At 45.8% G+C, this 17,514-nt stretch overlaps 1 protein-coding gene across 1 annotated transcript in view; it reads right to left on the bottom strand.

The window, feature by feature from the left end:
- The window catches only part of TIMM50 (translocase of inner mitochondrial membrane 50), a 60,812-nt gene that overhangs the window by 20,335 nt on the left and 22,963 nt on the right, over positions 1 to 17,514 (bottom strand). The window contains exons 4-5 of the mRNA XM_068250516.1: positions 7,897 to 7,918; positions 2,086 to 2,144 (exon numbers count right to left, since the gene is read on the bottom strand). Coding sequence (XP_068106617.1) covers positions 2,086 to 2,144; positions 7,897 to 7,918 — 81 coding nt within the window. The remainder of the gene's footprint in view (positions 1 to 2,085; positions 2,145 to 7,896; positions 7,919 to 17,514) is intronic.

Genomic DNA, 17,514 nt, shown 5'->3' with positions numbered 1-17,514 from the left:
TTACGTGAACTACATCAATGGATGAATGACAACTGGCTGAAACTAAATGCAGACAAAACTGAAGTCCTTCTGATTGGAGGGCAGAGCATGATAACAAAACAACTTAACTTGCAGTCTTCACCACTGGGAATAGGAGGCAAGGATCTACGCAGCTCTGATCATGTGCGTAGCCTGGGAGTTCTAATTGATGGGGATTTAAACTTCAGAACTCAAATCTCTGCTGTGGTGAAATCATCCTATTTTCACCTGAAGAACATTGCAAAAATCAAGCACCTTATCCCCCCAGAAGATCTGCCAACCTTAGTCCATGCCTTCATTACGTCCCGACTGGACTACTGCAATGCTCTCTACACTGGCCTTCCAAAAAGGTTCTTGTACCGCCTACAGCTGATACTGAACACTGCTGCCAGACTGCTAACCAACCAACCCCGTCACTGCCACATAATGCCAGTCCTGCACTCCCTTCACTGGCTACCTATAGAATGGAGGGTCCTATTCAAGATCGGCCTACTGACATTTAAATCCCTGAATAATCTGGGCCCTGGATACATGAAAGATATGTTACAGCTGCGTAGCAATCCCCGCACTCTCAGATCCACAGGTTCTAATAATCTAATCATACCCAGAGTCCACTTGGAAACTTTTGGTCCCAGAGCCTTCTGTCATGCTGCCCCTATGTTTTGGAACTCCTTACCTCAACAGATCAGGACAGCTTCATCCCTGGACGTGTTTAAATCCAGACTGAAAACCCACCTGTTCAGTTTGGCATTGGCAGAAATATATCTTTTGTTGTGTGAATACTTCATCCTACTACCAATTACTGAATCTGAGAGAGTCTAAGCACTTTGAGTCCTATGGGAGAAAAGCGCTATAGAAATGTTATTGTATTGTATAAAAATAAATGCATACATCGATAGTATTCCTTTAATGTTTGAGTTACTGGGTTTATCAACTCTGACCTGGTACACAAAAGGGGAATTGTGGCCAACCACTCAGGAGCTTTATCTTTCTGATTCAATCTCCTAACTTGACAGGACTGCCAAACCATCGTACACATTCTCCCATTAGTTTTGTCCCCAGAAAGTTTGGTTAGGCTTTCAGTTATGATCAATAGCTCGCACTACGTCTATTATGGGTACGAAAGATTTAATGCCATGCCCAATTGTTCAATGACCAAGAAACGGATAAGGTCTTAGTTGTTTCTGGTTGAATGGAATATCGAAGAAAATCTGGATCCACGGCTGTGAAGTCGGTACAAAAATCATCCACCTCCAACTCCTCAGTTTAGTATGCCACAGACTTCAACTCCTCTAACTTGTATATAACAATCTTGTTGATTGAAAGTATGTAACATAAAGGCCTCTTGCACACTGCAAGCGATTCAGATTCCGCTTTTTAATCGGTTTTTACTTCCGATTCCGATTTGCAGTTTGCATCCCTGCACACTGCAAATCGGAATCTGAATCGAATGTAAAAACTGATTAAAAAGCGGAATCTGAATCGAATGTAAAAACTGATTAAAAAGCGGAATCTGAATCGGAATCGCATGCAGTGTGCAAGAGGCCAAAATGCATATAATCACTCCCAAAGCTTAGGAATTTAAAAGCTTTCTTAGGATGGCATCTGCTTTGGGGAACAAAAGCTACGGTAATGGCCAGGAAGCTGGCACTCTGTCAGTCCCAGTCTGACACGGTCCACATGAATGCCCCAGCATGTTGTCTGTATTAGATTCACCAGAGCCCCATATCAGCCGGGTTTCAGTGTGTAGCCCCACCACCTTGCAGAAAAAGGCCTCTATATCTGATAGAGAAAAGGCCGGGGCCATTTTCTGCAAAGGGGCAAATCTGTGCATCGGAATCAAGCTGATGCGGGGTACCAGCGACAGTCCAACTTATTTCTCTGTTGTCTGGACATATTTCATCATTGTGGGCTCCTGCCGTCTGAGTTTTTTCTTCCAAAAGTGCATCATCATCTTATCCAGCGCCTTGGGTGAAAAGGTCTCCTGGAAGCCATTTTGCACCATATCATATTTCCCAGAATTTCCAATCAAGATGAAGGCGGTAGGATCATAAAGGTTAAACCTACCTGCCGATAATCTTTAAAGTATTTGTAAGTTCTTCTAATTTGCTGTATAACTGGGGGGTCTGAAAGCAGAAAGATAAAAGACAAACTAAGAAAAACCTCGATTACTGAGGTAACGTAAAATGACAAGCGGTACACTGAAGGAGGAGGAAAGCCAATATGTACCGATAAAATGGAGAATTCTGTTTAAGATTGGCTTACTGACATTCAAATCCTTGCACAATCTGGGCCCTGGATACCTGAAGGACTTGTTGCAACTACATCACACCCCCCACAATCTTAGATCAAAAGGACGTAACACCTTGGTCACCCCCAGAGTCCACCTCAAAACCTTTGGAGACAGAGCCTTTTGTCATGCTGCCCCTACACTTTAGAACTTCCTGCCACACCCAATCAGGACAGCCCCATCCCTGGAAGCATTTAAGTCTAAACTGAAAACCTACCTTTTCAGTCTGGCATTCATGAACATCTGACTATCTCCTCTGTAACACAACCCAGCCTGAAACCCTGTATTAATCTGAGACACAGCTATGCGCTTTGAGTCCTATGGGAGAAAAGCGCTTTACAAAGGTTATTGTATTGTATTGTATTGTATGTACAGAATTGGGAGCTTTTGCTTCCCTTCAGCAATTTTTAACCCTGAGACTGCCACAGATATTTATAAGGGTCATCCATACGCCATGGAAAGGCACTTTAGTACAAATCTACTTCAGCCTGCAGCAAACAGCTATGAGGGCTAGTGCACACCGAGTGGGCTAGTCGGCGTTTTTGCAGCCACTTGCGGCTGCGGATACGCTTGGTCAATGTATCTCAATGGGGTGGTTAACACCAGAGCAGGAGGCGTTTTTCAGAAACGCATACTCCCGGGGTGAGGCATTTTTTGGATTGCGGAGGCGTTTCTGCCTCCAGTGTAAAGTATAGGAAAACCGCAAACCGCTCTGAAAAACAGCAGTTCAGAGTGGTTTTGCAGGTGTTTTTGTTACAGAAGCTGTTCAGTAACAGCTTTACTGTAACAATATATGAAATCTACTACACCAAAAACGCTCCACAAAACCGCAAAATGCTAGGTAAAACGCTACAGAAAAATAAAAAAAAGCGTTTCAAAATCTGCTAGCATTTTGCGGTTCTGCTAGCGGGTGTTGGCGTGCACCAGGCCACAGTGTTTGTGTCTCCATATTCCTATGCCACGGGCGGTTTAAAGGACAACTGTAATGAGAGGGATATGGAGGCTGCCATATTTATTTCTTTTTAAAATAATATCAGTTGCCTGATAGCCCTGCTGATCTATATGGATGCAGTAGTGTCTGAATCACACCAGAAACAATGTCAGAAACACCTGATCTGCTGCATGCTTGTTCAGGGGCTATGGCTAAACGTATTATGCTGGGAACACACGCTACGTTTTTTTCACCCGATTTCCCATGCGATCGATAGTATGCAACCAAAATCGGAAGCATTTTTCAGCACACTTGAGCGATTTTATGGGCAGAATCGAGTGTGTTCTCGATTGAAATAGTATTGGACATGTTGACATTAAACGGTCAAAATGACTACTATCTTATCGTGTGTTGGCGCGATCGATGAAGCGGCTCGATTATGTGTATGATATAGAGGCGTTCAGGGGGCCGTATCAGAGTGCAGTATCATCAATAGTGGGCGTAATTAGTCGAGAACATAGTAAAACCGGAAAAGAAAACGTACGTGTGTAGCAGGCGGACGATAAAATTACTGTCGACTTTTGGTAGAAGTTTGCACGGAAAATCGGGTGAAAAAACATAACATGTGTTCCCAGGATTAGATCTTCTGATCAGTAGCCACAAAAACACCTGATCTGAAGTACAGTCCTCTGTATTGGAGGAAGGGAAGGTTAGTAGTTGGGGTCCCCTACAGCTCTACACCCGCCCCCCCCCCCCCCCCCCCCCCGGTGATCTCAGGGGTTGCTCCCCTATGTTACGACCCTGATGACATCCCTACTGACTAATGTCGACCTTGGTACATGCAGATTTGGGCAAGACATTTAATAAACACATTGCAAAAATAGATGGCACTGGCGTGTAGATGCTTTTAAAAAACAGCTGGCAGTCTATGGGTTGAATTCAAATTCAAGAAATTAAAAAAAAAAAAAAAAGTTATTTTGATTTACATTATGTAAGGAAGGGGATAAAATGTGGAAAGGTTTTTTTTTTTTTTTTTTTTTTTAGTGCCGTCGCCATTGGGGGAGATTTCCATCACTTATGCCTTGTTCACATTGCGTTCGGCTCACGTATCCGTCCGCGGTGGGCTCTTTTTTTTCCGCATTTCTTTTTAAAGCTTTTCTGCGCGTTCACTTGTTTTTGTGGGCGTTTTTGTAAGCGCTTTTGCAGAGCGCTTCCGTCTTTTGATCCGGAAAAAAAAAAAAATCTGGAAAAAGTAAATACAATGTATTTTTTTAAACCGCTCACACGATCACTTGCCAAAGTGATTTTGTGAGCGTTTTGCATTTTTCTTTTTCCTACACCTTCCATTGAAGCAAATAGCCTCAAAAATGGCCCAAGCACCGCTTTTCAAAGCGGATCGCAAATGAACCGCTCAGATATGAACTCTCTCATAGAGAATCATTGCACAAGTTCTTTCAGGGCAATTTTGAAAATCGCCTGCGCTTACAAATTTTCAAAAACGACTATAATGTGAACAAGGCCTTACTGTCCCCAGAACTTCCAGCAACATAGTATGAACTGTGACGTCCTGGGGACAGGGAGTGAGGGACAGAAATGGAAATGAAGACAAGATAAGCCGCAGAACATTTATATTGCGGTTTTCTCCTTGCGGGCTCAAAGTGCCAGAGCTGCAGCCACTAGTATGCGCTCTATAGGTGGGAGCAGTGTTGGGGAGTCTTGCCCAAGGTATCCTACTGAATAGGTGCTGATTACTAAATAGGAAAAGACAAGATTCGATCCCAGGACGTCTGTGACACTATCTATTGCTGTCTCTGTACTTGCTGAAGACATTCATCCATTCTTATCACAGGGAGCTGCAGTATATTTTTTGTTGATTGGGTAGCAGATCAATAGTCGCATAGACCTGTAGTACATCAAACGTATGACAACAGTTTGTTCATAAGATTTAAGCAGATTGAATTTGGCCATGTGTTAAATCAATCGCTTCCCAAGCAATCACGATTGTATAGTCAGGCCAAAATTGACCAATGTATGGCAGCTGAAACAGGTCATTGGCTCAGTCTCCCTATATTATAAGAAGAGTTTTTTGTATGCATGTTCAGGTTTGATGGCTAAAATATTAGAGGCAGAGGATCAACAGGACAGCCAGGCAATGTGCATTGTTAAAAATTAAATATAGGTCATCCTCCATATCCCTCTCACTTCAGGTTTCCTTTAATGGAAGAAACAAATAAAAAAGTATGTTTCAAGCGTCCGGTATACTGCTGAAGTTCCAGTGCTGGTCACATGTCTAGGCATGGCTACAGGAAGAGAGGAAATCACTCCAATAGGAAGTGATAAACTTTTAATACTTCCCCCACTTTATTAGTAGTGTGTTTTTTACTGTCATTTGTATCACAGATGGGACCGTTCCTGTTCCCTTCCTGTCCTGATGTCACAATTTTAATGCTTAAGCTGTCACTGCTGCAGCCATTCAGTAACATACAGCAGCCTGGGCAATAAAAGATCAAAGTGGCTTGCTTTGTGTATGGCTGCTGCATGTCACACCTCTGCTCACCTTAGCAAGCAGGTAAGGACTGTGTGCCTCTCCAAATCACATGAGGCTGCTTACCCATTGTACTCCTATCCCATCTTATTTGATACTGAATAAAGCACTTTTTTATATCTGGCACCCCCAGAGAGATGACATTTTTTGGTTAAAGGACTACTGTGGTCGGGGGAAAATGAGTTGAACTTACCCGGGGCTTCTAATGGTCCCCCGCAGACGTCCTGTGCCCGCGCAGCCACTCACCGATACTCCTGTCCCCGCTGCAGGTTCACTTCTGGAATTTCCGACATTAAACTTGTAAAACCACTGCACCTGCGCAGCCGCGCCCTCCCTTCAGCCGACATCACCAGGAGTGTATTGCGCAGGCCCAGTATGGTCTGTGCCTGCGCAGTACGCTCCTGGTGACGTCAGCGGGAGCAAAAGACAAGGCCGTGCAGGCACAGTGGTTTTCTGACTTTAAAGTCGGAAATTCCAGAAGTGAACCAGAGGCAGAGCCGGAGCATCGGTGAGTGGCTGTGCGGGTACAGGATGTCTGCGGGGGACCATTAGAAGCCCCGGGTAAGTTTAACTCATTTTGTCCCGACCCCCCTACAGTAGTCCTTTAAATTTTGTAAAGTGCCAACGCATGAGTTGGGCGCACAGGAGTTGCCTATAGTAGAAATATTGGTAATTTAAAACAACCAATATTTTAGTGCCCGAAATGAATGCCTAAAACAAATCCCTCTTCTAATGCCTAAACCTAACCTTCCCCACCAGTGCCCACTAGTTGTAGTTGATCAGTTAATCTAATTCAAATCTATATAGGATCCGATCGGCTACTTATGCAGCCGATTGGTTACTACTCCAGAATCTGGTGCCCAATCTCCACCTGGGACTCGGCAATGGCGTCGGACACCTGCCAAGCCGTGTGCCCAAATCCCCTTTTAACCCAGTCATGCGTCCAGTGCATTATAATACACAAATACTGTACACGCCAGTTCAGGAACCTCTAATAAGCAGGAGCTAGTCAGCAGGACGATGACATATATACTTTAAATAAACTATGTCCCTAGTGAGATGTTGGGCCCAAGAGCTTCATGGTGGCAAGACTGACCACTTAGTGCAAGCCACCTAAAAGAAATGTCAAACGTGGGATAAGTTTAGTACGACATCCAGTTTTATTATTTAGACATGACTATTGATTCACTGGTGCACTAATAGAAGACAAGACTAAGGCTCAACACACACCATGCAATCTTGGTTGTTCAATCTTACCACTTTCATGTAGTATAAGAGCTTATCCAATCAATCATTCAAGGTATTTTCAATCTGTTGGCCCTTATACTACATAGATTTGGTAAATCTGTACAACCAAGATTGTATGGTGTGTGTTGATCTTAAGGTTTGTACACATCTGATGGAAGTCGTTCAAAATGGGCTATGAACGATGGAAGACTGAGTCATCAGTGATGCATCGTTAGCGATGGCGTCCGTGCACACAACACTAAACTACTGAACACACACAACACTAAACTACTGATGAATCGTCCGATAATTTGCGCGCGCAGCTAGAAACACTTTCTCCTTTTCACGCAGCTTCATTTTGTCACTCCTGAACAATTGTTGGATGAAACGATCCGCTGCGCAGACTGGCCAAAAAGCGATGTAACAGCAATGTTACTTATCAAGCTGATGCGGCTCGATTGATAAGATCAGTCAGGTCGGATTCCGCCACCACCGACTCCCTGCTCGTTCCCCACGAGGGGACAATGGCAAGGAATCGAGCGGGTATGCGGAAGAGTCGATCCGGCGGCTAATCGAGCCGCCGGATCGCCTCGTATAGACGGGGCTTTAAAGATAAACAGCCAAACAGTTGTTTGTCCTTTGTTTTGAAAGACTCCCATTTGAGCTGTGCAGGCAGCTTATGATGGACTCCACTCTTTATTCAGCTACCATAATGATATGCATCAATGTTCATCACTGTCTTCACCAAGCACTGCAGCCACCAGCCACCCCACATTGTAAAAATACAGAGTCTATACAATACAGGAAGGTCGGAAAGGGGTCAGGGTAGGTGAAATGGGAATTTTACAATATTTGCAGATAGAATGTGGGGGGTATTTAACTCACCATTGTCAAACTCGTCAGGTATCTGAAAAATAAAGAGAAGAGTGTTACTAATTAGGAGTATGAAGTGGCTGTCAATCAACTTAAAACCCAAATGATCTACAGGGTTCAAATGGTACCTGCAGTCTGTGAGAAACGGTGACTGCATAGAAAGGCTGCATCTAAGAAAAAGGACAACTAAAAGTGAGCGGGATATGGAGGATGCCATACTTCTTTCCCTTTAAACAATATCAGTTGTCTGGCTGTCCTGCTGATCTATTTGGCTACAGTAGTGTCTGAATAAAACCAGAAACAAGCATGCAGCTAATCTTGTCAGAGGTGACAATAATGTCAGAAACATCTGATCTGCTGCATGCTTGGTCAGGGTCTATGGCTAAATGTAATAGAGGCAGAGAATCAGCAGGACAGCCAGGCAACTATGGCAGCTTCCATATCCCTCTCACTTCAGTTGTCCTTTAAAGAGACTCTGAAGCCTAGAAAATTACCGTTTTTTATTAGCCAGACCTTCTCAGCATTAATGGCATAGATGAAACACTGCATTCCCAGGGCTAAACAAGGCCTTTATCACCCCCAAATCCCAGGGAAATATTCCACGAGTTTCAAAGTCATGGATTTTGCTGCCCGGGGATGCAGAGCTTTGGGCTGTAGCTCTGTCTCCAGTCGCGTCAATTCCCATGGATCTCCGCCTCCTCCCGCCCCTCTTAGTGAAAGAAGACAGAGGGGCGGGAGGAGGCGGCGAGCCGTGGAGATTGACGTGAACAGAGGCAGAGCTACCATACAAAGCTCTGCCTCTAACAGGAAGGAACCCTGCAATTTGCCCAGGGGATTTCGGGGTGATTAAGGCCTCGTTTAGCTGCGGGAATGCGGCGTTTCATCTATGCCATTAATGCTGAAAAGGACTGGCTTATAAAAACAGGTAATTTTTGAGGCTTCAGTCTCTCTTTAGGCTGCTTACACACCAAGACGTTACGTGCGCCTGTAACGCTCCCCCAACGCACAGCAATGTAACACAAGTGGGCTGTTCACACAGCCCACGTTGCGTTACATGTAACGCTGCACGTTCTGCGCAAAGTGCAGCATGCTACGGCGTTGGAGCGGCTATAGCCGCGTTAGACTGTTTGCACATGCGCAGTGGGGGACGGAGAGGAGGCGGGGAGAGCCAGCTACAGTAGCCGCGCACATGGCTACTTAATATTCACTGCACTGGCGGGCGCTGATTGGCCGGCGGGACCACGTGATGCGGAGTGTCTCGCTCCGCATCACGTGGTCCCGCTGGCCAATCAGCGCCACTCTGGGAGACATTATAGGAATCGAGCCGCCTAACGCGGCTCACTCTACCGTCGGCTCTTGCAGCACCATACATTGTGTTAGGTGCACGTTATGCGACCTTAACGTGGCACCTAATGCAACGTCTTGGTGTGCAAGAAGCCTTAAAGGGAACCTGAGGTGAGAGGGATATGGAGGTCGTCCATACACCACAGGCTGATTCCTGATTAATTTCAGCATTAACTCTCTTGGAAATCGTCGGAGTCCACCACCTCACTGCTGCCCCTTAGTGTATAAACGTACCCCCTGTGTATGCATTTATACATTACCTGTCCTATGTCGCCCATCCATGTTTGGAATTCCCTGCTCTTCCGTTAGCGGTATACACGCTGCCCATGCACAGTATGTGCCACGTGTGTGATGTCACAAGCGCCACAGCAGCGGCGTGTATACCTCTAACAGAAGAGCAGGGGATTCCAAAGACGGATGACAACACGCGGTGGGCGACACAGGACAGGTAATGTATAAATGCACACACAGGGAGTACGTTTATACACTAGGGGGCAGCAGTGGGGGTTTCGTTGCGTATCCAGATATCGCTCGCCAATACCACAGTGCACCCAATCAACCACGAAAGCCCGGCGTCTTGCAGCATGTCCAACTGATACATGCAACCGAATTTGGTCGCATAGTTGATCTGACATGCTCTTAGCAGCACGGATAATAATTATCGAATCGGATGGTCTTTCGGCTGCCGGGTCATGAGATGTAGGGCCACCTTCAGACTGCGTTTCAGATTTTGGCCCCTTATGTGATTTGAGTTGACACCCCTATAGAGCAAGGCATATACATCCTTACATCACAACTGGCAGCACACAGCCCAGCTGGAGAATACCCAAATAGCTCAAAACCACCCAGAACAAGCAAGGAATAAAGATATGGGCAGCACAGGGCACCCTCTGCATGGAGTTTGTATGTTCTTCCAGTGTCTGTGTGGGTTTCCTCCAGGCACTCCGGTGTCCTCCCACATCCCAAAAAACATATAAGCAGATAAGTTAATTGGCGTCCCTCTAAATTATAATACATACAATACAAAATACATGCATAGACATATGACTATGGTACAGATTAGATTTTAAGTGACAAGACAATATACTCCGTACAAAGCTGCGGAAGATGTCAGCGCTATAGAAATACTAAATAATAAGAATAACATTCATCTGTACATCACGAGTGGCAGAACACAGCCTAGTGGCTGGCTTGCTGTTATCTAGGAGACAGTGCAGTGCTCAATTACATAGGCAGCGCCCAACAGCAGCAGCCCCAGGACAAAAGCCCTCATATGCACAATGTGTGAAAGGAAGGACATTTGATAAGTGTGCTGCTAAACACACAATAAACATCAAAGACAAAAGGAGCTGCTTCCCATCTGCACACCTAGGAGTGTGCCAGAGCCTGGTGACAAGTGTGGCAGTCACAGCAAGGTGATACGCCTTGCATATCAAAGGCCAGGAGAGGAAGAGGAGGTGTCAACAGGATGCAAACTCGCCTCAGACATTAAAGGGTCTCCCAGCCCTACCTGGAGGCTCTTCATACTGGGATTCTCACTAGCCTGCAGCATTGACATGTGTCTGGGTATTAGCAAGTGGCTGCACATCCCACAGACAGCAGACTGTGATACTGAATTCATTAGAGGCAGTGCTGGGGAATGGAGAGATAATTGGTGGATGTGAGCAGCACTCCTGATTTCTTTTGTGTTAAACAAAAAAAAGAACATGAAGCAGTTGTCCCACTATTACAGAATGCTTGAGCTTGGCACAGTCTACTAATTTGACTCTAGCCTCTAGGTGTACACTGCAGTGTTTGAGATGCAATCAGCAGCATAGCTTATTACATGATTAATGCGTAGGAGAGGAATCGCCGCCAGGAGACTTGGGCGCAGGATACAGCCGGAATGGCTTATCCTGCTGCTGCACAAGTTCCCGGCAACGTTAATTACTATTCCCCCTCTAGGTCCACGTGGATAGTGGGGGAATGCTGTAATTCGGCTTAATTATTGTGTTTTAAATGGAACTTCAGCTCTGTCTTCTGATGGCGGAGAAAAAAAAAAATAAAAAAAAAAAAAGTGTTTCACTTACCTGGGTCTTCTGCCAGCCCCATGCAGCCTTCCTGTCCTGCTCCGGTCCTACACAATCCTCCGTTCTCCCGCCGCCAGCTAGTTTCGTTACTGTCTTGTACTTAGTAGACGGCAACTGCACCTGCGTATCGTTCTTCGCATTCCTGCCTCCAATAGCGTCCTGCGCTATAAGCGCAGGAATGTGAACGAAGATATGCGTGGCAGGAACGCAAACAAAGATGCGCGTGGCTCGGGGGAGTACAGGCGCAGTTGCTGTCGACTTACGAACTAGCTGGCAGCGGGATAATGGAGGATCGTGGAGGACAGAAAGGTTGCAAGTGGCTGGCAGAATCCCCGGGTAAGTGAAACTGTTTTTTATGTTCTTCAGTTCTGCTTTAAAGGGAACCCAAGGTGAGAGGAATATGGAAGCTGCCATATTTATTTCCTTCTTAACAATGCCAGTTGCCTGGTAGCCCAGTTTATCTTCTGGCATAAGTAGTGTCTGAGTCAAACCCTGGAACAAGCATATGGCTAAGCCAGTAAAACCTGAGTCCGAGTACCTGATCTGTATAGGCTTGTTCAGGGTCTATGGCTAAAAGTATTAGAGACACAGGATCAGGAGGACTGCCAGGCAACTGGTATGGTTTAAAAGGAAATAAATATGGCAGCCTCCATATCACTCTCACCCCAGGTTCACTTTAACCCAAAAGTTAAACTTTGTCCACATCTGCAGCTACCGGTAAAGGTGGCCAATACATCTTACATACACCGGAGGCCCTGGCACTGTTCCCCTAGTGTATAAATGTACCCACCATATGTTTATTTATATATTACCTGTCCAGTGTCACCCACAACACAGTGCCCTTTGGAATACCCCACTCTTCCATTAGCAGTATACTGTACATGCTGCCAATGGAAGACAGATGGGCACTGCGACACAGGACAGGTAATATATAAATGCACACATGGGGGCCACGGTGAGGCAGCCGCTTCCCGAGAGATAGCAGGTGTAACCTATACCTTTAATGGCTGACTACATAGTAATATGCAAGTTTCTTGCTCAGGCAAGATATAGATATACAGCAGTTCTGATCCAGCTGTGTATCATGCAAGAAGAAGAAATTTAAACGTTCTGAAATCTTAAAATAAACGTGCACAATGAAGCATTAAAGGATACCCGAAGTGACATGTGACATGATGATGATTTTTCTTCCTCTGCCTGAAAGAGTTAAATATCAGGTATGTAAGTGGCTGACTCAGTCCTGACTCAGACAGGAAGTGACTACAGTGTGACCCTCACTGATAAGAAATTTCCCTTTTTATCTCTTCCCTGCTCTCAGAAGCCATTTTCTGCTAGGAAAGTGTTTAATAGTTGGAATTTCTTATCAGTGAGGGTCACACTGTAGTCACTTCCTGTCTGAGTCAGGACTGAGTCAGTCACTTACATACTTGAAATTTAATTCTTTCAAACAGAGGAAGAAAAAAGGAACAGCATAGTTATTTGTGTGCTAGGCACTGTACATTCATAGGTCTATCTCATGTCACTTTGGGTATCCTTTAAAGGTATTACCGGAATCAATGTTTGACTGACCGCATTCACAATGGGACGTTGCATTGTGTTCCCTGTGTAGCAGGAACCCAATGCAACGGAACAAAAAAGTCGTACCACACGTTACATGTTGGGCTGCATACAATGAAGTAAACCGTCAATGAAAAGCATGCTTCACATCAAATGTTAACACGTTTACTGGTATGCAGTGCGTTCCCATCCCGCAACTCGTTATACTTCAACGCTCCCGCAGCACTGTTAAGGTTGCATAGGTGGTGCATTGCAGTGCGGTAAGATGCGTTACAAAGCGGCCTTTACACCACACCGTTGTGAACGTGGCCTTATGGTTCTTTCACAGTGTTCAGTTGCGTTGTAGAATAATTCTGCATGTCGACTCACTACCCATACAATTCTATGGGCCTGTTCACAGTAACGCGTTGTAACGCATCGTGTTACTCTAACTTGCTGCATGCAGACTTTGTATTATTGTACATGTCTAGTCTCCATTGCAGCCTTTTCCTTGCTGGTTGTAGAGCACACTGAATCACTAATGCCGGGCATACACGGCACGTTTATGCGCCGGTATCGAGCCAGCGGCTTGATGCCTGCGCGTCATCGCGCGGATCGGTCCCCGCTCGTCCCCGCGGGCTTCCCTTATCAGCCGCTCGATTCTCCGCCTGCGGGGATCGAGGGGGGGGGGGAATCTATCCAGCAGGTCATCAGACCTGTCGGGTATTATCAATCGAGCCATTAGCGGCTCGATTGATAAGCCTGCGGTCGAGCCGTGTATGCCTAGTACACACCCTACAATTTTCTGTTAGATTTTTCTGTTAAGGTCCGTACACACGTTGGACTGGAGGCAACGACGGGTCCGTTGTCACCTCCCGCTGGGTGGGCGGTCCAGCGACAGTCCGGCGTGTGTACAGTCTGTCTGCGGACTGATACGGCTGTTTGAGCGATCCGCCGTGCAAAGTACTGGTAGAGACTGGTCATTATCTCTGGTGCATTGTCTTCTGGTTATCTCCTGCTGAGTAGAACAATGCCTAATCGCTAGGCAGATAGATGGTTAGATAGATAATTTCATGTTGGAAATTATCTATCTGGCAGATAAATCTAACAGAAAATTGAATGGTGTGTACCTAGCAAAAGAGGCATAAGTGCCCATTCACTAATCTTAAAAAGTCCATAATGATTGTACAACACTTTTTCTGGAGTTGTGGAATCTTTTAACCAATGGATTCAAGCAGTTGCATGACCGATGTTCTATAAGGTATTTATTTCCTGCAACAATAATTCTGGCATTTGTATAGATGTTTTCTCCTGTTCTACACAAATAAGATGACACCAACAGCATCTGCTGCTTTTGTGGCTTACCCCTTACTTCCCCAAGCTTACAGGTTTATGGGAGTGAACAGCTGCACCCTTTATATTTTGTAGCCTGTGGACAACTGGATGATGCCCGAGTCTGTTCTGTTTGTTAGCAAATTTACTTCTAATCTCTACAGCACATAATCCTTATAAAGTTGTGTGAATACAAGTTTTATAAGAACAGACTAATGTTTGATGACTAATAAACACAAAAAAATATACTTGATTAACAAACACAGGAGAACAGCAAGCTAACCATCAGCTACACCAAATATTGTATTAACTCCATTGCACGTCTTACTAGATTCATCTCTCCTAATGGCAGACATTAAACCTTGTCTAGAGTACTCTGTTGCCATCATAGCCCTGTTATGGTCTTCAAAGCGCATCAAGTGGGCAATTTAGATACAGTAAGTCTGAGAGCTTCCTCTTCACATACTAGTCTTAATAACAATAAAAGGGCTATATAGCTCTCCTCCTCATCCTTACATCCCCACAGCCATCAAAGAGGAGCAGAGGAAATGGTCCACTTGGTGGCTGAAGTCTCATGAAAAAGGGAGTGGAGTCCTTGTAATGAAGTCTGGGACACACTTGTCATGTGTCTGTGAAGAGGACTCAGTTCCTGGGGGTGTGCGATTTCCCATGGGCTTCACATTAAACCTCAGACAGGCCTGGAAACAAATCTCACACTACAGACACCAAAAGAACATCATTCAGCTTGACTTTGAGACCCAGGACTACAGTAGTTTGGGTTTATGGTTCTTGTTGGTTCCATCCCCACATAAAGGATAAGTGAAATTGGAACCCAGGTGTTAAGCCAACTCCAAATTAGCCCTCCTTTATATATCTTTTCTGTGTGTCTTTAAAAATCCTGTTGTCTCTCCTGGACAGGATGTAAAGACAAGTCTCCCTATAGCCTCCCACACATGGGGCCATTAGTGACACACCTCAACTGGCTAAAATATTTTAATAAAATAATTGTGCCTTGTATTAAGACAACACAAGACACGCTTTTCTCCTGGTGGACTCAAAGGGCCAGAGCTGCAGCCACTAGGACGCGCTCTGTAGGCAGTAGCAGTGTAGTGTAGTAGCAGTCTCCTACTGAATAGGTGCTGACTATTACTGAACAGGCAGAGCCAAGATTCGAACCCAGGTCTCCTGGGTCAGAGGCTGAGCCCTTAACCATTACACTATTAAAATGTACGTACACACGTCCAACTAAGTGCATGACCAACCCCGCGACAAACCGTTTACATGACTTGCATTTTCTGTGCACCAAGCAACTTAATGACCAACTCATTAAAGCTAATGGGAACCGGTTTAAAAAAAAATAAATAAAAAAAATCAGATACTCACCTAAGGAGAGGGAGACTGGGTCCCATAGAGCACTCCCTCTCCTCTCCCGGTGCCCGCTGCTGTCGTGGCTCCCCTGTAGCGGTATTCGACAGTTTCGGTCAAATACCGCTGTCTCCCGGCCGAAGGGAGGCTTCGGAAATGCTTCGAAGATGGGCCGCTCTACACTGCGCACGCGCCCTCTATGATGCACTTGTGTGTGCGCCGCCTGTCTTCGGGAGGACTCGGCTCCCAAAGATTTCCGAAGTCCCCTCGGCGTGGGATGAGAATGGAGGAGCAAGCGCAGCACCGGGAGAGGAGAGGGATGGCTCATTAGGACCGAGCCTTCCCTCTCCTTAGGCGAGTATCTGCCTTTTTTATTTTTTTTAAACCGTGGTTACATTTGCTTTAAAGAGACTCTGAAATGAACAAAAATTGCTATTTTTACCTGGTAGTTTGCTTCAGTATCTCAGTAGAGGTAAACCACTGCATCCCCGAGCAAAAACAAGGGCTTTAGACCCCCCCAAATCCCGGGGCAAAATCCCACAACTTTCTTGGTCATGGATTTTGCTGTCCGGGGAGGCAGAACTTTGAGCTGTAGCTCTGCCTCTGGCGTCAATCGGCGTGCAGATCTCCGCCTCTTCCCGCCCCTCTCTGTGAAGCAAGACTGAGCGGGGCGGGGAGAGGCGGAGATCCATGGCGATTGACATCAGTAGAGGCAGAGCTACAGCAGAAAGCTCTACCTCTTTCAGGAAGCGCTGCCCAAATTGCCTCCCGGGGATTTGGGGGGTCTAAAGCCCTCGTTTTGGCTCGGGGATGCGGCGGTTTACCTCTACTGAGAGTACTGAAGCGAACTACCAGGTAAAAATAGCAATTTTTGTTTACTTCAGTCTCTCTTTAACATACTGCGCACGCAAGCAAAACAGCGGACTGCATGAGATGGTCGCATTGAAGTACATAATTCAAATGTACACAGGTGGCCAACTGCACAACATCAGCCCAACAGGCGTGCGAGTTGATCTGCTGGATGGATCGGGCAAACCACTCGTTATCAGTCACTCATCTAGTCATTTGCCACGCATACACATGCCTGATAGTTGTCCAACAGACCAAAATCAGACAGTTTGGTCAAGTGCGTGTATGGGTCATAAATAACTTACTAATTTCAGTTGGCAGCATCAGTGGGCCTCATAGTACCCTGTACTGCTGGGTCCAGCAACTTTACTTCTGCCACTAGTCAAGAAGCACCTGTAGCTGCGAACCAGCACATTTGAACTGGGCATGTGTGATCATATTTTTGGTCTAATTTTTCAGATCAGAGAAGCTGGTAGGGCCAATCAATCCTGACTGATCCCATTATTGTTAGTTTCCCTAAAGAAATGATCAATGGGCATGGCAATTTTCCAAAGATACGGTCACAACTGATTTTTATATGATCGCAAGTTTGATTCTTTAACCTCCCTGGCGTTCTATTAAGATCGCCAGGGCGGCTGCGGGAGGTTTTTTTTTAAATAAAAAAAAAACTGTTTCATGCAGCCAACTGAAAGTTGGCTGCATGAAAGCCCACTAGAGGGCGCTCCGGAAGCGTCATTCTGATCGCCTCCGGCGACCAGAATAAACAAGGAAGGCCGCAATGAGCAGCCTTCCTTGTTTTGCTTACATCGTCGCCATAGCGACGAGCGGAGTGACGTCATGGACGTCAGCCGACGTCCTGACGTCAGCCGCCTCCGATCCAGCCCTTAGCGCTGGCCGGAACTTTTGTTCCGGCTGCGCAGGGCTCGGGCGGCTGGGGGGACCCTCTTTCGCCGATCAGGCAGCACACGCGGCTGGCAAAGTGCCGGCTGTGTGTGCAGCTTTTTATTTCGCAAAAATCGGCCCAGCAGGGCCTGAGCGGCGACCTCCAGCGGTGATGGACGTATATATTCGTCCATACCGCTGAGGAGGTTAATGCTGTGGATCGATTTAATATGTTTTTTTCTTACAATCTAAA

The sequence above is a fragment of the Hyperolius riggenbachi genome, chromosome 8 (assembly GCF_040937935.1).
Source record: "Hyperolius riggenbachi isolate aHypRig1 chromosome 8, aHypRig1.pri, whole genome shotgun sequence".
NCBI classification, from domain to species: Eukaryota; Metazoa; Chordata; class Amphibia; order Anura; family Hyperoliidae; genus Hyperolius; species Hyperolius riggenbachi.
This window is presented reverse-complemented; position numbering and strand designations above follow the sequence as displayed.